General features: G+C 47.2%; 2 protein-coding genes across 3 annotated transcripts in view; both read left to right on the top strand.

Moving 5' to 3' along the window:
* Nucleotides 1–10078, top strand: part of PAK1 (p21 (RAC1) activated kinase 1) — a 101063-nt gene extending 90985 nt beyond the window's left edge. For both annotated transcript variants that reach the window (XM_083499710.1, XM_083499711.1), the window contains 5 exons: nucleotides 2584–2701; nucleotides 4713–4812; nucleotides 6760–6956; nucleotides 8298–8435; nucleotides 9280–10078. In XM_083499710.1, coding sequence (XP_083355836.1) covers nucleotides 2584–2701; nucleotides 4713–4812; nucleotides 6760–6956; nucleotides 8298–8435; nucleotides 9280–9366 — 640 coding nt within the window. In that variant the 3' untranslated portion in view covers nucleotides 9367–10078. The remainder of the gene's footprint in view (nucleotides 1–2583; nucleotides 2702–4712; nucleotides 4813–6759; nucleotides 6957–8297; nucleotides 8436–9279) is intronic.
* A 6238-nt stretch (nucleotides 10079–16316) lies between these two features.
* On the top strand, nucleotides 16317–22725 carry LOC310705321 (uncharacterized protein). The gene is made up of 2 exons (XM_083499965.1): nucleotides 16317–16603; nucleotides 21676–22725. Exon 2 carries the CDS (start codon nucleotides 21723–21725, stop codon nucleotides 22614–22616), a length of 894 nt encoding a protein of 297 aa, XP_083356091.1. The 5' UTR covers nucleotides 16317–16603; nucleotides 21676–21722; the 3' UTR covers nucleotides 22617–22725.
* The last annotated feature ends 184 nt before the right edge of the window (nucleotides 22726–22909 follow it).

Here is a 22909-nt window from a genome sequence, read left to right on the forward strand (position 1 = left end):
TTAAAAGGTAGCTGCTTATTATTAGGGCTCATCCACCAGGGAAGGGGATGCAGGTGGTGCTGTGGGTTAAACCACAGAGCCTAGGACTTGATGATCAGAAGGTCGGTGGCTTGAATTCCCGCGACGGGGTGAGCTCCCGTTTCTCGCTCCCTGCTCCTGCCAACCTAGCAGTTCGAAAGCACGTCAGAGTGCAAGTAGATAAATAGGTACCACTCCGGCGGGAAGGTAAACGGCGTTTCCGTGCGCTGCTCTGGTTCGCCAGAAGCGGCTTAGTCATGCTGGCCACATGACCCGGAAGCTGTACGCCGGCTCCCTCGGCCAATAAAGCGAGATGAGCGCAGCAACCTCAGAGTCAGCCACGACTGGACCTAATGGTCAGGGGTCCCTTTACCTTAACCTGGGAAGGGAGCGCTGATCTAGGAGAAGGAAAGCTCTGATCCTAAACCTCTGCTGCCTTGAGGGACATCTTTGGGAGCAGAAAAGGCCATGGAATAAACCCTACACAAATCTGGAGTCAAACCCCTAAGACAGTTGGGTGGCGCCTTGTACGTCTCCTTCCAGCAATTCCCGCAGCCAAGCTGGTGCCAAGCGCATTGCTCTGCTTTCCTTTGGGTCACATCAGCGAGGCTGAGAGGGGGGTCTTGTTGTCTGGGCAGCCCAGGCTTGTGCCTCGGGAGTAGTGGATCAATTCAGTCCTGCTAATGCAGCAGTTTGACCTCACCCCCAGAAGTGCACTCCATTGCAGACGGATGCCAGCAACTAATCTGCTTATGTTCCATCATCAAGCTGGTGCCCTTCGGATATTTTGGCCACGCTGGGAATTGTCGTCCAAAGCATATGAAAGCTACCAGGCTGGCAATGTTTGACGCAGACCCCTCTTCCCCCCGTCATTTGACACATGAGATGTGTGGCCCACCTTATTCCCAGAATTATCATTTGTTTTCAATTTCAAATTGTTGTAACCTGCCCTGGGACTCGCTGGGTCATAAATTTGAGGATGATTTGTTTGCCTGCCCAAAGGAGTCCTACGGAAACGGGGGACTGGGGTGCCACTTCTTCAGGGTCGCAGAATGTGAGAACACCCCACCTGAGTTCTCTCTGAGTTCTCACTGGCAGAGCCAGTGTGGTGTAGTGGTTAAGAGCGGTGGACTCGTAATCTGGTGAACCGGGTTCGATTCCCCGCTCCTCCACATGCAGCTGCTGGGTGACCTTGGGCTAGTCACACTTCTCTGAAGTCTCTCAGCCACACTCACCTCACAGAGTGTTTGTTGTGGGGGAGGAAGGGAAAGGAGAATGTTAGCCGCTTTGAGACACCTTCGGGCAGTGATAAAGCGGGATATCAAATCCAAACTCCTCCTCCCCCCCTCCTCCTCCTCCTCCTCCTCTTCCTCCTCCTCCTCCTCCTCCTCCTCCTCCTCCTCCTCCTCCTCCTCCTCCTCCTCCTCCTCCTCCTCCTCCTTCTTCTTCTTCTTCTTCTTCTTCTTCTTCTTCTTCCCTGCTGGTGTTTCCTCCCTTTTCTGCTAGCAAAATACTCAAATGTATTCTCACCACAAATTTCCCAGCAACTGCACATTCCCTGGTTCCTTTCTTGACTCATTAGGGACAGTTTTCAAGCTGGGGAGAAGACAATATACCATTTCTCTCTCCCCCTACCCATTTTGGGCCACGCACAGGGACTTTCTCGGCCACATATAGAAACCCCCATCGATCCTGCAACCATCCCTGTCACGCTTTAGAAGACAGCCACAAGGTTCCTGCCTGTTTCGCCCTCACAACAACCTTGCGAGGTGGGTTAGGCCGAGCAAGAGACTGCCTCCTCCCTGTACTTTGGCTTGCCGTTGTTTTATTGATTATAGTTTAGAAATTATTTATTGTAACTGTTGAGTGGATTTCTGTTTAACTTTTATACGTCACAGCCATACCTCGGGTTGAAGTAGCTTCAAGTTAAGTATTTTTGGGTTGCGCTCCGCGGCGACCCGGAAGTAACGGAGCGCGTTACTTCCGGGTTTCGCAGCTCGGGCATGCGCAGACACTCAAAATGATGTCACACGCATGCGCGGAAGTGGCGAAATGCGACCTGCGCACACGCAGACGCGCAGTTACGTTTTATGTTTACTTCAGAAAGCGAACAGAGCTCCAGAACGGATCCTGTTCATATAAAGAGGTACCACTGTATTATTATTTAATACGATTCTAATGATTGTTGAATGTTACTTTTTTGATATAGGTTGCCTCTTTTAAAGTTTTATTATCACATTTTTGTATTGCATTAGATTGTACATTTTTTGTTTCTTCAGCTTGTAAACGGCCTTGAGTATTGTAAGATAGAAAGACGGTATACAAATTTAAAAATGATGATGATGGCCACTCAGGAAGCTGAAACACGGAGCAGGAATTTGAACCCGGGTCCTCCCCCAGCCCGATCCATATCCGACCCGCAAGCCTGTTACTTTCCACCGTCCATTTTGCGCTACCATCTGGCTCTGCTGTCAAAATAGCTCTGCTCTCTTGGTTTGGCAATGCGGTTGTGTGTGTGGTGAAAGGGACACAATGACCGTCTGTTATTTCTCTGGCTTCCCGCAGTTACCTCGTGGGGGATGAATTGTGGGTAGTCATGGAGTATTTGGCAGGCGGTTCCTTGACAGATGTGGTGACAGAGACCTGCATGGATGAAGGGCAGATTGCCGCCGTGTGCCGGGAGGTAAGGACTTAAACTACGTATATATTTATTTCATTCCAAATGGAAGTCCAGGGCTTTGCTGGCGAATGGGATGCGCCGCTTGGAGTTCCTGTGTGTGTGAGAGAGAGATGGAATTATTTGAATTTCCTGGAGTGCCTCCAGACTGTCAGTATATTTCGGGAGGGGTGCAAGCGCATTCCAGGAACTCTAGGCGTGTGCAACTGAAGTAAGTCGAAGTGCTCTGTCGCCCCAGCACAACAAATCCACTTTTTTCAAAAAAGAAACAATGTTTTCTAAGTCATGGGGAAATGCAGTTCAAAGCATTGGGATGAATGAAAGATTAACAGGAAGACATTTATGCACCCTGCAAGCGGATCAGGATGAATGCTGGATAAATGTTGTGGTTTAAACAGGTGTCTAAAAATAGAGCGGTGATGTTTAGGGGGTCGTGTTCAAATCCTGGCACCGCTAGTCAAAAAGGATCAAGTAGCAGCTAATGGAAAAGACCCTTCTCTGCCTCAGTCCTAGGACAGCTGCTGCCAGTCTGTGATGGAGGAACCTTTGTCCTCCCTGATGCCTCAGCCAGCACGGCCAAAGACCAGCTGTGACGAGAGTTGTAATATACTTGTTTACAGTGGTGCCCCGCAAGATGAATGCCTCGCAAGACGGAAAACTCGCTAGACGAAAGAGTTTTCCGTTTTGGAGGTGCTTTGCAAAATGAATTTCCTATGGGCTTGCTTCGCAAGACGACAATGTCTTGCGAGTTCCTGTGGGTTTTTTCCTCCCCCCCTTTTTTCTAAGCTGCTAAACCGCTTATCAGCTGATCCGATGAGCAGATAAGCCGCTAAAAGCCGCTAATAGCGCTAATCCGCTAATCCGTCAATGGGCTTGCTTCGCAAGATGAAAAAACCGCTAGACGAAGAGAATCACAGAACGGATTCTTTTCGTCTTGTGAGGCACCACTGTATTATTTTATTTATTAACGTTATATACTGCCCTTCATTTGAAGATCTTGGGGCAGTTCACAAGATAAATACAGGATAGAAGCACAAAATACAGTGGTGCCTTGCAAGACGAAATTAATCCGTTCCGCGAGTCTCTTCGTCTAGCGGTTTTTTCGTCTTGCAAAGCAACCCTATTAGCGGATTAGCGCTATTAGCGGTTTAGCGGCTATTAAAGGCTTAGCGGCTAAAAGCCTATTAGCAGCTTAGCGGCTTAGAAAAAGGGGGGGAGGGGAAAAAATCGCAAGACTCGCAAGACGTTTTCGTCTTGCAAAGCAAGCCCATAGGGAAATTCGTCTTGCGAAGCACATCGAAAAACAGAAAATCCTTTCGTCTAGCGGGTTTTTCATCTTGCGAGGCATTCGTCTTGCGGGGCACCACTGTAAATACTTGAAATGAAACAAAACAAAAACAAATTTGAAACGCTGTAGAATATGAATCAGCCCAAGGCCTGGTTGAAGAGGAACTTTTTTGCCTAAAGGTGTATAATGAAGGCGCCAGGTGAACTTCCCTGGGGAAAGCATTCCACAACCGGGGAGCCACTGCAGAGAAGGCCCCGTTCTCGTGTTGCCACCCTCCGGACCTCTCACGGAGGAGGCACAGAAAGAAGGGCCTCAGAAGATGATCTCAGAGTTGGGGGTGGTTTATATGGGGAGAGGCAGTCCTTCCAGTCATTATATGCGCCAGAATGAATTTTCCGCAAAAGCATTCTGTGAGAAGTGACACACATATACTTACCTAATTTCATTTATGCACTGCCTTTCCTCAAGGAGCTTGAGCTGGCGTTATGTTGATCTCCACCCCCCATTTTGTCTGCACAACAACCGTGTGAGGTAGGCTAGGCAGAGAGTGAGTGACTGGTCCGAGGTCACCCAGTGAGCTTTGAGGCTGAGTGGAGATTCGAACCCTGGTCTCCTAGGTCCTAGTCCAGTGCTCTAACCATTACACTACACTGTCCCGCACAAAACCTCCTTTGTTGTTTGCAGTACTGTGGCTGATTGTTGCTGCCTGTTTTTTTTCTACTTCCACAGTGTCTCCAGGCATTGGAATTCCTCCATGCCAACCAAGTCATCCACAGGGACATCAAGAGTGATAATATCTTGCTGGGGATGGATGGCTCTGTCAAGCTAAGTATGTTGACAGGATGGATGGGGAGAATTGTACACCTGGAATTTCAAAGCCACCCTCTTCTGTTTTGTTTGGAGGATGGATGGATGGTGGCTAACGGATTGAGGTTGAATCCTGACAAGACAGAGTCCCCCTGTTTTGGGGGGACAGGAGGCGGGTGGGTGTGGGGGACTCCCTGGTCCTGAATGGGGCAACTGTGCCCCTGAAGGACCAGGTGAGCAGCCTGGGAGTCATTTTGGACTCACAGCTGTCCATGGAGGCACAGGTCAATTCTGTGTCCGGGGCGGCTGTCTACCAGCTCTATCTGGTACGCAGGATGAGACCCTACCTGCCTGCAGACTGTCTCACCAGAGTGGTGCATGCTCTAGTTATCTCCCGCTTGGACTACTGCCATGCGCTCCATGTGGGGCTACCTTTGAAGGTGACCCAGAAATTACAACTAATCCAGAATGCGGCAGCAAAACTGGTGACTGGGAGCGAAACTGGTGACTGGGAGCGGCCGCTGGGACCACATAACATTGGTCCTGAAAGATCTATATTGGCTCCCAGTACATTTCCGGGCACAGTTCAAGATGTTGGTGCTGATCTTTAAAGCCCTAAATGGCCTCAGCCCAGTATACCTGAAGGAGCGTCTCCACCTCCATCGTTCTACCCGGATACTGAGGTCCAGCTCCGAGGGTTTTCTGGTGGTTCCCTCCCTGTGAAAAGTGAGATTACAGGGAACCAGGCAGAGGGCCTTCCCGGTAGTGGCACCCCCCCTGTGGAACACCCTCCCATCAGATGTCAAGGAACTAAACAACTATCTGATGACAGATAGGTAGCCGTGTTGGTCTGCCATAGTCAAAATAAAAAAATTCCTTCCAGTAGCACCTTAAAGACCAACTAAGTTAGTTCTTGGTATGAGCTTTCGTGTGCATGGTATCTGAAGAAGTGTGCATGCACACGAAAGCTCATACCAATAATAATAATAATAATAATAATAATAATAATAATAATAATAATAATAATAATTTATTATTTGTACCCCGCCCATCTGGCTGGGTTTCCCCAGCCACTCTGGGCGGCTTCCATAGAAACCAAAAAACACTAAAATATCATACATTAAAAACTTCCCTGAACAGGGCTGCCTTAAGATGTCTTCTGAATGCCAGGTAGTTGTTTATCGTTTTGACATCTGATGGGAGGGCGTCCCACAGGGCGGGTGCCACTACCGAAAAGGCCCTCTGCCTGGTTCCCTGTAGCTTTGCTTCTCGCAATGAGGGAACCGCCAGAAGGCCTATCTGCATATTGATGGACACCCAGTCCAAACCCCCTGATGATCTCTCCCAGCGGCTTCATATAGATGTTAAAAAGCATGGGGGAGAGGATGGAACCCTGAGGCACCCCACAAGTGAGGGCCCAAGGGTCTGAACACTCATCCCCCCCCACCACTTTCTGAACGCGGCCCAGGAGGAAGGAGCGGAACCACTGTATGACAGTGCCCCCAGCTCCCAACCCCTCTAGACGGTCCAGAACTAACTTAGTTGGTCTTTAAGGTGCTACTGGAAGGAACTATCTGATGTTTAGAAGACATCTGAAGGCAGCCCTGTTTAGGGAAGTTTTTAACGTTTGATGTTTTACCGTCTTTTTAATATTCTGTCTGGAGCCGCCCAGAGTGGCTGGGGAAACCCAGCCAGATGGGTGGGGTATAAATAATAAATGATGATGATGATGATGATGATGAAGATGTTCCAGAAGGGAAGAAGCTGTAGCCCTGTTCTGTTTTCCTACCTCCCCTGTGATGGCTCAGCCGGTAGAGCGTAAATATTAAAGAAGATAAGACCTTGCAGTCTAAAACTTGGACGCGAAAACTGAATTCTGCCCGGGACTCCTCCAAAACAAAGGAAAACTGTTTCTTCTACTTCTGCTGTTTTTCTGATTTTCCTCTTCTCTTCTCTCCTTCCCTGTCAGCCGATTTCGGCTTCTGTGCTCAGATCACTCCCGAGCAAAGCAAGCGTAGCACCATGGTGGGGACGCCATATTGGATGGCGCCTGAGGTGGTGACGAGGAAAGCCTATGGACCCAAAGTGGACATCTGGTCTCTGGGGATAATGGCCATCGAAATGATAGAGGGGGAACCTCCCTACCTCAACGAAAATCCACTGAGGGTGAGCGTTTCCGTTCTAACTGACTTTCAGCGTCGCTTTTCCTCCAGAAAAGGCTTCCCAGACTCTCTGGCAGTTCGTTTAGTTAGGCCAGCTGTCCCACCGGGGATTATAAATGTTTCTCATTTATCCAGGGTGGATAAAAACCAATGATTAAAAATATGCATTTTTAAAAAATGTAATTGGATTTTTTTATTATTTAAATTGGATTTTTCAAATAAAATGCTTTCGGAGGAATTTTTTCTTCTCACGATAGTTTTCTGTTTAAGTTACATTATAGTCCAAAGGCTATTCATCAGGAAATAAGGATTTGTTTTAAGTTTTTCATGTGTGCTAAAATTCAGGTTTGTTTTTTTAAAAAATTATTTAACCACATCAGTTAACATACATGGATACATATGCTATAATGTTATTGTTTTAGTTAAATAAATTGTTATTAAGAAAATGATTATTTTTCTCCTTCCAATCAAGAACAGCAGAAAAGTTGTCCAAATATAAACAATTTACTTATTAAACCTCACAATAACTTCATAATTATCTGTCTATGTCAGACAGATCAAATAGGATAACCAAATCAGTAATTTTCAATATAACTGTAAAAACTACTCTGAAAACTTATTATTCCGAAAATGAAACCTTCATCTGGTTGTAAATATTAAGATGATACCAGCAAGAATGAGCCTTTCTGTGAAAATATGATATAAATCAAGTCTTACTGACTGGTGATTTAAATCATGGGTTTAAATCGATTTGATTTAAATCAAATCCACCCTGCATTTGTCTGACTTTGCATTGGTACCTCTGGTATTTATTTATTACATTTATATCTCACCTTATTCTTCCGAGGAGCTCAAGGTGCTAAACATGGTTCTCCTCCCCATTTCATCCTCACAACAAATCTGTGAGGCTGGTTAGGCTTAAGAGATGGTGAATGGCCCAAGGCCATGCTGTGAGTTTTATGGCCTAGTGGGGATTCGAACCCTGGACTCCAACACTGTAACCCAGGGGTAGGCAATCTAAGGCCCATGGGCCAGATGTGGCCCAATCGCCTTCTCAATCCGGCCCACGGACGGTCTGGGAATCGGCATGTTCTTACATGAGTAGAATATGTGCTTTTATTTAAAATGCATCTCTGGGTTATTTGTGGGGCATAGGAATTCGTTCATTATTTTTTTCTCCAAAATATAGTCCAGCCCCCCACAAGGTCTGAGGGACAGTGGACTGGCCCACGGCTGAAAAAGCTTGCTGACCCCTGCTGTAACATTATGGCATAAAATAAAATCTCTGAGCTGAGCTCTTTCTTCTTCTTCGTCTCTTCCCACTCGCCTCTGTCCTGTCTTTTAGGCTTTATATCTTATTGCTACCAACGGGACCCCCGAACTGCAGAACCCAGAGAAGCTTTCGCCCATCTTTAGAGACTTCCTTAATCGCTGCCTCGAGATGGATGTGGAGAAGAGGGGGTCTGCGAAAGAGCTCCTCCAGGTAAACGCCGCAATTTGAAGAAAGATTGCTTGTTGTTTAGTCGTGTCCGAGTCTTCGTGACCCCATGGACCAGAGCACGCCAGGCACTCCTGTCTTCCACTGCCTCCCGCAGTTTGGTCAGACTCATGCTGGTAGCTTCAAGAACACTGTCCAACCATCTCGTCCTCTTCTCCTTGTGCCCTCCATCTTTCCCAGCATCAGGGTCTTTTCCAGGGAGTCTTCTCTTCTCATGAGGTGGCCAAAGTATTGGAGCCTCAGCTTCAGGATCTGTCCTTCCAGTGAGCACTCAGGGCTGATTTCCTTCAGGCATTTAAAGGCAGGATCGTACCACTTCTAAAGGGACAGAGCCTTTAAACCAAAGATCCTAGGGCTTGCTGATCAGAAGGTCAGTGGTTCGAATCCCCGCTACGGGGTGAGCTCCCGTTGCTCAGTCCCAGCTTCTGCCAACCTAGCAGTTCAAAAGCATGTCAAAGTGCGAGTAGATAAATAGGCACCACTGCGGCAGGAAGGTAAATGGCATTTCCGTGAGCTGCTCTGGTTCTCCAGAAGCGGCTTAGTCCTGCTGGCCACATGACCCGGAAGCTGTACACCGGCTCCCTTGGCCAATAAAGCGAGATGAGTGCCATAACCCCAGAGTCGGTCAGGACTGGACCTAATGATCAGGGGTCCCTTTACCTTTTACTCTCTTTAACATCCCCACAACACTGAGCTCATTGGATCAAAGCTCTCACCCAGCTCTCAGGCAGCTTCCCATGTACCAACCCATTTTTAAATTTACCGCCATTGGTTTATCGCTTGAGCCGGCCGGACTTCCTTTTCCGAAACCTTTCTCCTTCTTTTCCAGCACCAGTTTCTCAAAATCGCCAAGCCCCTCTCCAGCCTCACTCCTCTGATCATCGCGGCGAAGGAGGCAGCGAAGAACAACCACTGACGTGCTCCATGGGGCCGCCGTCGCCGTGCCAAACTCTCTTGGCTTTTAACTTTCCCCGAAAACACCTGTTTCAAAGAGCCCGGCTCTCCCCCGACTTTTATGGCCGTGCCCCGAAGCTTTTCGTCGTTCAAGATCAGGACCGCGGCATCGACGTGCACCTGAAACTCAAAAGCAGACACCTGGAGGTGGAGGCAGGTCTCACCCTCAAAACTGCGACCTCCCACGTGGAATGGATGTGTGGGGCGGAATTTGTATGTTTGAAAGGGCCATTAAGGGGCTGTCTGATCTCGAACAAAATAAGTTGCCAAGCCAGTATGTTTTCATATCTTTTAGTGTGTTGTTGAATTTAAGAAGAGAGGAAAACATGATTCCATGCAACCTTTAGGACAATTGGAGGAATTGCATTTCTAACTGCCTGTGTTTTCTTTTACCTCTGCGAGAAGCCCCCTGTTCTTAAGACTACTGAGAGACTGGCATAGTTTGGATTACGTGAAAATGAGCACAGGGAGTGTTTTTCTTTTTAAAAAAATAATCTCAAGGGAAATGGAATTTCTTCCACTGAACCAGAAATGAGCATCCTGTATCTGTTGGAAGATGGCAGTTAATGAATGTTCATCATGCTGTGTGTATGGGGGCTGGATGGTGGTGGGTTTTTTTGTGTGTGAAACTTAATTGCCCTCTGATTAAATTCTCGTCCTTGTTTCCACCCTTCTGACTGGCATCATCTGTCTAAATCTGTGCTTTTAATTGTGTTGTGAATTTGTCAGAAAGGTGAAGGCGCTTTGTATACGCAGAGGGCTCTGTTGGCCAAAAGGCCATGTCTGATATCAAAGGACAATTGAAAGTGCAGCAATTCAGAGAGACCAAAGTACCAGAGGCTAAACTGCGAGTGCAAGAGACATTTGGGGACACACACACACACACACACACACACACAGTATTTGTCTGTGTTTATATACTACTATAATACTAAACATCTCCTAGCCAAGATGGGCGAGATGGGGTGCTCGGTCTTGCAGGACAGTCTGGATTATCAGCATCGCCCTAGAGCCAGTGCACCAACTGGACTCATGCACCTCAACCCCGACCGGGCTAGGCGAGCTGGGTAGCACCGCCAGAGACCTCCTTTCTCACAGGAACAGGTCACAGTGCTGTGGACCCACAGCTCAGAGCTGAGAGCACTGGATTCACTGTCTCAATAATACAGTCGTTGCGCAGCAGAGTTTTGCAGAGTCTTGCAGAGTATAAACCACTCGGAGAGCAGCTCTGTAGAATATCTTCCTTTTATTCTGTAACTACAACTATGATACAAAACTATATACAGAGCTGAATATTCTAAGCATAAATCAATGCTACACTGAGAGTCTGCAGCTGCTCTTAGCAGCAATCTTATCTCTAGAATCTCTAACACTCTCACTTTCTCCGATACACTGACTGACTGACTCTCACTCACACACACACACACACAATGATATGTTGCTGGGCAGAATAAGTAGATAGGTAGGACACGCCTCCTCCTCTCTGGAGAGTCAGCAGAGACCATCAGGAGATCATCAGGAGATTCTTGGGTATGGGAGGGGTGAAATCTCCTCATGGATATGGTGCATGCAACGGATCCTTGGAGGAACGGGGAGAATAATAGAATTGTAGAGTTGGAAGGGACCCCAGGGGTCATCTAGTCTAACCCCCTGCAAGGAAGGACGGAGACGTTGCACTGATGTTGGTGCCACTCTGTACTTTAAAGAAGACATAAAGGTTGTCCTATATGGGGATCGAACCTGCAACCTGGGCTGACATGTTGGAAGGTATGAAATACCTGAAGCAGTTCACATCCCCTGCTTGTGTGTAAGGGGTTTATCCACACTTAACATTCCTCTGGTCGTCCGAAGCACAGTCCGTGCTTTAAAACTCCATGTCTGAGCGGCTTTTTCTTGCTCTGCAAAAACTTGCTCTTTAAAGCTGAATCAAGCAAATAGCAATCCATGGAAAAACTGAATTGATGTTTGCTCCGATTGAGCACCAAAGAGCAGGTTTATATTGGGCAAAAAACCACACACTGATACGGAGAAACCTGTGCCTAGAATCAGCAGGGTGAAAAATTAGTCTGGATAAGTCAGGAAATGCAATTTGCATGATGATGCGGATACAACTCCCGTCTCTCTTATTTCTGCAAATGCCTCTCTAGCAAAGCCATAATAATCTTATTTATAATTTGCTGGCTATAATTTATATGCTATGTTATCTGACAGTGGCTGCACCTGAGACAGCTAAGAAATGAGCGAAAATGCAGTAAAATCCCATATTAAAACCACTTGCCGGTTCAGTATATAAGCACATAAAGGTAAAAGACCTCTGGACGGTTAAGTCCAGTCGAAGGTGACTATGGGGTTGCGGCGCTCATCTTGCTTTCAGGCCGAGGGAGCCGGTGTGTGTCCACAGACAGCTTTCCGGGTCATGTGGCCAGCAGGACTAAACCACTTCTGGCGCAATGGGACACTGTGATGGAAGCCAGAGCGCACGGAAACGCCATTTACCTTCCCACCACAGTGGTACCTATTTATCTACTTACACTGGCGTGCTTTCGAACTGCTAGGCTGGCAGGAGCTGGGACAGAGCAACGGGAGCTCACTCTGTCGCAGGGATTTGAACTGCCAACCTTTCAATCGGCAAGCCCAAGAGACTCAGTGGTTTAGACCAGTGTTTTTCAACCACTGTTCCGCGGCACACTAGATGTTGCCTGGTGTGCCGCGGCGGCGGCGAGGAGAGGCCGCCCAGCGCGGGGCTCTCGCCGTCTGCCTGCCTGGCTGCCTGCAAGCTCGGTGGGCAGCGCCTCCATCCGCAGCGCCCACCTCGCGGCTCTCATCTGTTTAACCTTGAAGTCCCCCCCCCGCGCACTCTCCTTCCTCGGCGCTCCAAGCGGCGCTCCGGCTCCGGGGGGCGGAGGAAGAAGCTCCCGGGCTCCGGCGTGTCCTCCCGGGCGAGCGCCACTCGAGAGACTTCAAGGTTAAACAGATGGACGTTGTGACCACAATCAGTTTGAATCCCTCTTTTTTTTCTAAGAAAATAAACATTTTACTGTTTTTAGGTATTCTCGTCTTATACCCATTCATGCAGTCCAGTGTGTTTAAAGAATAATTGGGTAAACAGGGTGGGAGCAAAGCACCCCTTTGGAATTATCCTGTGAGAGGATGTTATTTTAAAGCACTTGTGCCAATTTGGGATGTCTGTAGAGTTTATTTTTCCACATTATAAAAATATGATACTCTCTTTTCTCAAAGGCAGATGTAATATTTTTAACAAATATTGTCATGAGTAAAAATAAGCCTAAGGATTAAAAAAAAGAAAAAGTCAAATTTTCGCCCACTAGGCGGGCGCCGGACTGTGTCCACCCTATTTCCCATCCGTCTTGGGTGGGGATCAGATCGGATGGGATCGGATGAGAGCGGACAGGCGGTCTGCTCTCATCCGATTCCCCATAGAGAGCAGCGGGGCTCTGACATCTCCCTCTCCGCACACAGTGGTGGTGTGCCTCGTGATTTTTTTCATGAAACAAGTGTGCCTTTGCCCAAAAAAGGTTGAAAAACACTGGTTTAGACCACAGCGCCACCTGTGTCCCTGAAACATAAAACTTGGGCCCAAGACCGATCTTGACACAACCCTATAAAATCCACAAAATGATATAGAAATGGCTCAGCATCTTTGATTTTGGGAAGCTGTCTCCTCACCTGCAGATGTCATGGCGGGAGGGATGACAAATCTGTCACAGAAATGCCCCATGATGGAGGGTGAAAGCTAGAAAGTTACTTTGAGATAGACTCAGTTACCTTTTGGAAGAATGTTATCGGGCTGCCTTTGGGCAATAATAATGGCATTCAGAAGCACAACTGCCTCCACAGCTGGAGGCAGGAATGCTTCTGAATGCCAGTTACTGGAAACCACAGGAAGGGGGAGTTGGACTTGCGTTCGAATCCTGCTTGCTGCATTTCCAGAGGCATCTGGTCAGCCACTGTGAGAACAGGAAGCTGGACTGGATGGCCCATTGGCCTGATCCAGCAGGTAGGAGTAGTAGTAATAATAATAATAATTTAAATTTTTTTTTTTATTTATACCCCAGCCAAGACCGGGTTCAAGGCGGCTAATACCAGGTATAAAAACAATTGATTGAAATACAATTTTAAAACAAGATTAAAACACAACATTAAAATGCAGCCTCATTTCAGTAGGAACTCAAATCAAAAACTTTTTTGGGGATGAAAACATCAAATCTTCACCAAGGCCAACTATCCAGACTGGTCCTAGGTGGGCCAGAGAAAAAGCCAGGGAAGTCCCCAAATAGGAGTTCCAACACAGAAGGAGAAAGGAAAGAGGGTGAGGGGATCAAATTGATTCTAAGCCAAAGGCCAGGTGGAACAACTCTGTCTTACAAGCCCTGCGGAAAGAAATCAGATCCCTCAGGGCCCTGGTCTCATGAGGCAGAGCGTTCCACCAGGCCGGGGCCAGTGTTGAAAAGGCCCTGGCTCTGGTTGAGGCTAATCTGACTTCCTTAGGGCCCGGGACCTCCAGGGTGTTGCGGGATTTGATTTCTTTCCGCAGGGCCTGTATGACAGAGTTGTTCCGCTTGCCTTTGGCTTAGAATCAATTTGATTCCCTCCCTCCCTTTCTTTTTCCCTTTCTCCTCCTGTGATGAGGCTGCATTTTAATGTTTTAATTGTTTTAATGTTGTATTTTAATCTTGTTTGTTAAGTTGTATTTCAATCAACTTGTTTTTATTATTGGTTGTTAGCTGCCCTGAGCCCAGTCTTGGCTGGGGAGGGTGTTGTATAAATAAAATTTATTATTATTATTATTATTATTATTATTATTATTATTATTACTAATGGACCTTAAGGTTCTCCGTGGGGCATACCGGGAGAGGTGGTCCCGTAGGTACGAGGGTCCTAGGCTGTGAAGGGTCCTTAACAATGATGAAATCAATGGTACTAATATAATGAACACCTACGCACCTCCTGACACCTCCACTCTTTCAAATATTTGCTTTATTTATTTATAAAAGCATTTACCTGCCACCTTCTCGCAAATTGTTGGGGTGAAATTATAGAGCAACACAGAAACATTTAACGCAATAAAGAGCAATCACTGAAATGACTGGTGACTTAAAAAACTGGACAGCTGCATACACCTGTTGGCATAAAAAAAGCCGCCGAGAGGCAAATGAAAGTCAAATATCAGGATTTTCACCGGGCGGGAGAGAGTGCGCCATAGCATGTGATCAGCGATGACACTCGATGCCGGACTTCTGGTCGAGTTCAGTCAGGGCTTCAACAGGGGGGACAAATGGCAGGTCTCCTCTGGAAACAGGCTGTGATAAAAGGGTTCAGGTGGACCAGCGGTGGTCAAGTCAGACAGATGCCTCTTGAGAAGCTCACAACAGGACCAGAGGCAATGTGGCGTAGTGGTTAGAGCATCAGACTAGGACCTGGGAGACAAGGGTTCAAATCCCCGCTCGGTCATGAGGCTCGCTGGGTGACTGTGTGGACTGCTCACTGCCTCTCAACCTAACCTACCTTGCAGGGGTGTTGTGGGGAGTTTAAATGAGGAGGGGGAGAAAACGATGGAGCCCCCCTTGAGCTCATTAGAGAAAAAAGGTGGGAATTGATTGCAGGTCAGGTTTAAGGTGCTGGTTTTGATCTTTAAAGCCCTACATGGCATAGGACCCTCGTACCTACGGGACCGCCTCTCCTGGTATGTCCCGTGGAGGACCTTAAGGTCCATAAATGACAACATTTTGGAGGTCCCAGGTCGCAAGGTGGTTAGATTGGTCTCAACTAGGGCCAGGGCCTTTTCAGCACTGGCCCCGACGGTGGAACGCTCTGTCACAAGAGACTAGAGCCCTGCGGGACTTGACATCTTTCCGCAGGGCCTGCAAGACAGAGCTGTTCCGCCTGGCCTTTGGTTTGGACTCAGTCTGACCCTTATGTTTCCCTCCCCTTATGGCTTTGATCTATGGGCTACTTTTAAAATGAGGCTGCATTTTAAATGGCATTTTAACCTGTATTTTAAATTTCTCTCCCCCCATTATGTTTTTACTGTAATTTTACTGGTGTTAGCCGCCCTGAGGACGGCTCTGGCCGGGGAAGGTAGGGTTTAAATTATTGTTTATTATTAGTAGTAGTACTAGTATTAAAATAAATAAAACAAATAAACAGAATTAGCAGTAACAGACACGGAGATAAATACCCCCCTCTGTGAATTGTTCTGCCTTTTTAAAGGCAGTGCATGGCTGCTGACATGTGCAGCTGTAACAACAGCAACAGCAGCAGCAGCAGCAGCAGCAACAACAACAACAACAACAGCAACAGCAACAGCAACAGCAGCAGCAGCAGCAGCAGCAACAACAACAACAACAACAACAACAACAACAACAACAACGTAGAGTCGGAAGAGACCCAAGATTCATCTAGTCCAACTCTCTGCAATGCAATGAGTTGTTTATTGTTGTTGTTGCTGCCTTATTATATTTGTACCTCACCTTTCTCCCTGACGGGGACTCAAGATGGGCAGCTTACAGATAAAAATAAGAACCGCCAAAACCACAGGGAAAAAGCCCCAATCATTTAAATCCTGTGTTTTATTACTAGGGCTTTGGACTAGGGCAAGTTACAGGGAACCAGGCAGAGGGCCTTCTCGGTGGTGGCACCCGCCCTGTGGAACGCCCTCCCACCAGATGTCAGCGAGAAAAACAACTACCAGACTTTTAGAAAACATCTGAAGGCAGCCCTGTTCAGGGAAGCTTTTAATGTTTGATGCATTACTGTATTTTAATATTTGGTTGGAAGCCTCCCAGAGTGGCTGGGGTATCCCAGCCAAATGGGGGGTATGTATAAATTAATTAATTAATTATTGGACATGAAGGCAGTTTATCCCAGTGGCCCAACTCCTCCTTCCCCTCCTTTAACCCAAAAGAGTGGAAGCGCGTGAGCCGTGAAGCCTAAGCCGGACGGAACATTTTGAGTCTTTCAATCTGTGGTTAAAATGGGTCGGTGCTTGTCCTCTTAATTCTTCGAGCACCAGGCCTTTTCTGCACCAGCTCCCTTTCCACACCCTCTGAGAATGATCTCAGGGCTGGGCATTGTGACATCAGCTGCAGGCCAGATTCCAGCAGCCAGCCTTGGATTGGTTGGGGCTGAGTTCCAGGAGAGCATGTAGGCAAAAACCTATCAAAAACTCTGGCTCTTGGGTGAGTAGGCAAAGCTTGGCTTTCTGCTTTCATTTCATCGCCTCCTTTTCTACACAAAACCAATCAGAGTCCCTGGCCAGGAGTGCCAGCTTGGCCCCGCGACCGTAGGTGCCCGAGGCGTGGGTGCCATGCAAAGTGCCTTGCCATGGCACCAAACTTTGTGGGTGCCCGGCACCTTCACGGGAAATTTTGATATGTACTGAAGTTCTCACCCTGGGCCAGCAGGGGGATACTGTAGATAGTTTTCACTCAGGTCCAAATACGCAAATAAGGGATTGAAAGTGACGTTCAGTGATTGGATAGTTACAGAAAATGGTTACTGTTGCGTTCTAGTGGAGCTCTATATAAGCAGGCTGGCTGAACCCTTTGGTTCAGTTCTGTTCTGGCCTGTGAATAAACAAGAGCTGTTTGAAGAATCGCTGTGTCGTCTGATATGTTCACCCACAACTTAACAAATTTTGTGGGTGCTCAGACACCCAGGGCCCCCGGGAGTTGGCACCTATGGCCCTGCCATTTTGAGATTGCTTGAATTTATTTCCACTGCACCCAGAGCATCTTACAAATGGCACCCACTTATTCTCAAATCCAAAACAAGGGGGAGGGTGAGAAAGCAGTTCACAAAATGTATCAAGCAATACAGAAATCAGCCCTGTTAACAAACAGAGAAGAAACTCAGTACAGTAGTACCTCTGGTTGCGAATGGGATCCGTTCCGGAGGCCCGTTTGCAAAATGAAAGGAATGCAACCTGCAGCGGCGCATCTGTCTATGCGTGAGATGCGATTTGCCACTTCCGCGCATGCGCGTGATGTCATTTTGCGCTTCTGCGCATGCACGAGTGACGAAACCCGGAAGTAACCCTTTCTGGTACTTCCGGGTCGCCGCGGGATGTAACCTGAAAGAACGTAACATGAAGTGGAAATAACATGAGGTATAACTGTTTTGCAAAAGAAATAATCTAGACTTAAGTAAGTAAAATGCTTTTGCGGTTTCAGTGGTACCTCGGGATGCAAACGGGATCCGTTCCGGAGCCCTGTTTGCATCCTGAATAGAATGTAAGGCGCGTCTGCGGGTCGCATTTTGCCGCTTCCCCCATGCACGTGACATCATTTTGAGCATCTGCGCATGGGCGAGTGGCGAAACCAGGAAGTAACGCGCTCCGTTACTTCCGGGTTGCCATGGAGCGCAACCCAAAAGCGCTCAACCTGAAGCACATTCAACTCGAGGTATTACTGTATTCGTTTCATAAAATTTATTCGCTGCTTGATTGTAAAAAAACAAACAAAAATAACCCAACAGCGTCAACATGGTTTTAAAATTATTGGGGGGGGGGGTGAAACAGCTGTTTAAAACATTCAAAATATGTAACCAGCAATGAACTAAAAACAGATTAAAACATGCATCAACATTCTGCTGGGTAGGCTTGTCTAAACAAAAATGGCTTTAGCGGGCACCGAAAAGAGTACAGTGAAGGCGCTTGTCTGATGTCAATAGGCAGGGAGTTCCAAAGGCTAGGTGTTGCCATGCAAAAAGATGGATTTTTTCCAAACATGGAGCGAGTGTTATGTGGCGTCTGCAAAAGTACCAGTCCTACAGTGCCACCAGTGCCACTGTATTCTGCTCTGGTCAGACCTCACCTGGAGTACTGTGTCCAGTTCTGGGCACCACAGTTCAAGAAGGACACTGACAAACTGGAACGTGTCCAGAGGAGGGCAACCAAAATGGTCAAAGGCCTGGAAACGATGCCTTATGAGGAACGGCTAAGGGAGCTGGGCATGTTTAGCCTGGAGAAGAGGAGGTTAAGGGGTAATATGATAGCCATGTTCAAAGATATAAAAGGATGTCACATAGAGGAGGGAGAAAGGTTGTTTTCTGCTGCTCCAGAGAAGCGGACACGGAGCAATGGATCCAAACTACAAGAAAGAAGATTCCACCTAAACATTAGGAAGAACTTCCTGACAGTAAGAGCTGTTTGACAGTGGAATTTGCTGCCAAGGAGTGTGGTGGAGTCTCCTACTTTGGAGGTCTTTAAGCAGAGGCTTGACAACCATATGTCAGGAGTGCTCTGATGGTGTTTCCTGCTTGGCAGGGGGTTGGACTCGATGGCCCTTGTGGTCTCTTCCAACTCTATGATTCTATGATTCTATGATTCTACAGACAGAAGCGCTTGTGGGCGTACACGTATTGGGCAAGGCGATCTTGCAGGTAAATTGGTCCCAAGTTGTGAATAAACAGTTTAATTGCAAAATAATCCTCTACAGGTAAAAAAAGCAAATTACAGAAGCATTAAAATATAATTAAAATATGCAATAAAGCAATGCCATTCCATTATTAAGTCCAGTCAAAGGAGACTATGGGGTTGCGGCGCTCATCTCGCTTTCAGGCCGAGGGAGCCGGCGTTTGTCCACAGACAACTTTCCGGGTCATGTGGCCAGAAGAACTCAACCGCTTCTGGCGTAATGGAACACCGTGACAGAAGCCAGAGCGCACGGAAACTCCGTTTACTTCCCGCCACAGTGATACCTATTTATCTACTTGCACTGGTGTGCTTTCAAACTGCTAGGTTGGCAGGAACTGGAACAGAGCAACAGGAGCTCACTTTGTCGTGGGGATACGAACTGCGACCTTCTGATCGGCAAGCCCAAGAGGCTCTGTGGTTTAGACCACAGCGCCACCCGCATCCCTACGCCATTCAAATAGCATAGCAGAGATCCTAGTATCATGCCATCATAGAATTGTAGAGTTGGAAGTGGCCCAAGGATTATGTAGCCACTGCAGTGAAGGGCATCTCAACTAAAGCATCTACAGTTCTCCTGTTAGAATAGCTCTTACGGTCAGAGAGTTCTTCGTGAAGTTGAGTCGTGCTCTCCTTTCTTGTAGCGTGAAGCCATTGGTTCAGGTCCAGAGCGAGAGAAGAGGGAGCAGCTTGCTCCCCCTTCCATGTGACAGCCTGTGGCGATCACACAGGGTCCCCGGACGTTTCACCGTCTATTGATCCCTGTGCCACCACTTTATTTCTCGCTGCCACCACCCAGGCCCTGCCTGGTACAATACTGAGTCCAGTCAGGGTTTATTTATTTTTTTATAAGATATTTATTAAAGTTTCAAAAAAAAAGTTGCAATAATAATAATAATAAAGAAAAAAAGAAAAAAGAGAATACAAAATACAAAAAAGTAAAAACAATTAAAAACAAATCAATCTTTCCATATCTTGTCTTTCATTCACTTGTTTCCCTGACCTCCTCACACCTCCCCTTTTTGTATTACAGTTCAGTAAGTTAATTCAGCAAATCCTTTCCCTCTTTGTTTTTCTCTTAGTCCTTTGTCTTAATATGTAATAACTGTATATTCTCAACTGTTAGCAGACCATTTTTACATACTCCTTATAACATTGCTACTAAAACCCCTTAGCTTCATTCCGACATCATTCTAACATTCATTAATTTTACAGTATTTCTGTAAATAGTCTTTAAATTTCTTCCAATCTTCTTCCACCGACTCTTCTCCCTGGTCTCGGATTCTGCCAGTCATTTCCGCCAGTTCCATATAGTCCATCACCTTCATCTGCCATTCTTCCAGAGTGGGTAGATCTTGTGTCTTCCAGTACTTTGCAATAAGTATTCTTGCTGCTGTTGTGGCATACATAAAGAAAGTTCTATCCTTCTTTGGCACCAATTGGCCGACTATGCCCAGGAGAAAGGCCTCTGGTTTCTTCAGAAAGGTATATTTGAATACCTTTTTCATTTCATTATAGATCATCTCCCAGAAAGCCTTAATCCTTGGGCACGTCCACCAAAGGTGAAAGAATGTACCTTCAGTTTCTTTACATTTCCAACATTTATTATCGGGCAAATGATAGATTTTTGCAAGCTTGACTGGTGTCATGTACCACCTGTATATCGTTTTCATAATATTCTCTCTTAAGGCATTACATGCCGTGAACTTCATACCTGTGGTCCATAACTGTTCCCAGTCAGCCATCATAATGTTATGTCCAACATCTTGTGCCCATTTAATCATAACAGATTTCACTATTTCATCTTGAGTATTCCATTTCAACAGCAAGTTATACATTCTTGACAAATTCTTAACTTTAGGATCTAACAGTTCTGTTTCCAGTTTTGATTTTTCCACCTGGAAGCCAATTTTCTTGTCCAAATTGTATGCCTCCATTATTTGATAATAATGAAGCCAAACTCGCACTTTATTTTTGAGTCCAGTCAGGGTTTAAATTGGAACATAAACTTCAGTTTATTTATTGCAGTTTAACAAGCGTGTGGTTTCATAAACGGTATTGGTCAATTACAATCATGGGGTGCCTATCCAGACCTATAACTTCCGCTACCTGCTCTCACTCACTAAACCACCTCTCAGATATTGACTTGCCTTCCTAGCTCCTAACTGTTCCTGACTCAGCTTATTTCGCTACACTAACTCAACCTCCCCACATACTCTATCCCAATTCACTCCCACTCCAACCAACCACCAACTCCCAACAAACTCCACCCTTTGCCCCTCCCAGAGCTGGTTTTATAGTCCCTCTGACTCCACCCCCCCGGGTTCTGATTGGGTAACTATTTCACCTCCAACACTCTCATATGCTAACGTCACACAGCCCTTAAGATATTGAGAGGCCAAGAAAGATGAGACGTTGTTTATGTTGGGATACTGCCAGGGAGATAAAGTCCATCATGGCCCCAAGCCGTCTGCCGGATGATCCATCGATCTCCCGTAGGCACGCAGTATCAGCAATTAGCGACACGAGTTTCTAGAAAAAAGCTTGCCACATTCTAGAGCTCATGCACACTCTATCAGCAGATAATTCACAGCAGAAGTTGCACACAGGAGAGCATTATTTACAAGTTTTATTCAGCGTTGATCAGAACAAAGAAAGACATGACTGCCTGCGTCAGTGTCTCCAGCACAGAGAGAGAAACAAAAGCAAAGACACAACAGAAACATCCTGTGAAAACAGGAAATACGCAGGCTGTGACACAAACATCCTGCTCCCTTTTAAGGTGGAACGGAAATATCCTAACAGTTTATTCCCACGTTGTCTTTTTCATCTCTGCAGAGCCCACAGCCCCTTTGTTCCTCTCAGAAGCCAAGCCCTGTTTCACCATGGACAAGTCTGCGCTGTGCCACCTGACAGATGCCAACGGGAATTTGAAAAACCAGATCTGGGACCTGAGAGAGACGGCCGCCAACCTTGACGCTGAGAAGCAGGAGATCCTGACGGAGAACAGGAGCGTCAAAGAGCAGAACCGGAGCCTGGAAGCCAAGATTGAGTGTTTCAAAGCCATGGCGGAGGACTTCGAAAAGGAAGAAGAGGAGCTCCAGGGAATGCTGAGGAAGCTGGAGGAGACGATCGCGCAGATGGAATCCCAGAGCATGGCCTTGAAAGGCACCAACAAGATGCTCAGGACCGAAATACAAAAGGTGTCCGGCCACATCGTTCTCTTTCAGGATTACAAGGCGACGCAAGACCAGGACATCTGTCGCATGAAGCAGGTGATGGAGCACATTGTGAGCTACTTCAAGCAGCTGGAGTCAAAGATCGAGACGGCCGAGCAGAGATTCGGCGAGGAGCAGAGTGAAGCCGCCGAGCTCCAGCGGACCTTGGATGAGCTTGAGCAGATCCGCGAGGTCCAGGAGAACGAGATCCTCTGCCTGAAGGACCAGCTGGAAGAGGCGTCCTTCATGAGGCTGGAGAAGGACGAGAGCCTCAAGGTCCCGTCTCTGCTGCACGAGATGGTCCAAGCCAAGCTGGTCCAGGATTCCTTGGCCATGCAGAGCAGCCTCATCCTGCTGTTGTCCAAAGTCGTGTGGCTGTTTCTGGCGGTGGCCGTCTGCCTAGGGTTCCTGAGCGTCTTGGCCAAAGTCTACCTCTTCGTCTTCAACCAGGACTTGGAATCCGGAAGCCAAGCTCTGCTGTTCACGGACCGCCTCCGCCTGCTGGCGGAAGTCCTCTCTCCACATCCCATGAGGAGGTCGAATGGCTTGCTGCCCTTTTGAGACGGGCGCCGCGGCGCGGGAAGCAAACCTGGTGGAGCTAGCTGCCCATTCTTGTATCAAAACCGTGTGCCTTCAAAAATTAAAAGGACTCCCTCCCCCACTTAAGAAACGCCCCAGCCTAAATTTCCACTTGATCTTGCCAGAATATTCAGCACAGGTGTGCCCCCCACCCACTAACATTCCGGTACCCTGCCTGCATAAGTGAAAATTGCATAATTGGGGAATCCCTCTCTAAACCCCCTTCAACCCCCCTCTCTGCCACTCTCTTTCCCACCCAGACCAAAATTTGAAAT

The sequence above is a fragment of the Podarcis liolepis genome (assembly GCF_965112155.1).
Source record: "Podarcis liolepis genome assembly, chromosome: 4".
In the NCBI taxonomy this organism is placed as follows: Eukaryota; Metazoa; Chordata; class Lepidosauria; order Squamata; family Lacertidae; genus Podarcis; species Podarcis liolepis.

Excerpts from the sequence above, each read along its gene's own strand:
- LOC310705321 (XM_083499965.1), top strand. The coding sequence starts at position 21,723 with ATGGACAAGTCTGCGCTGTGCCACCTGACAGATGCCAACGGGAATTTG.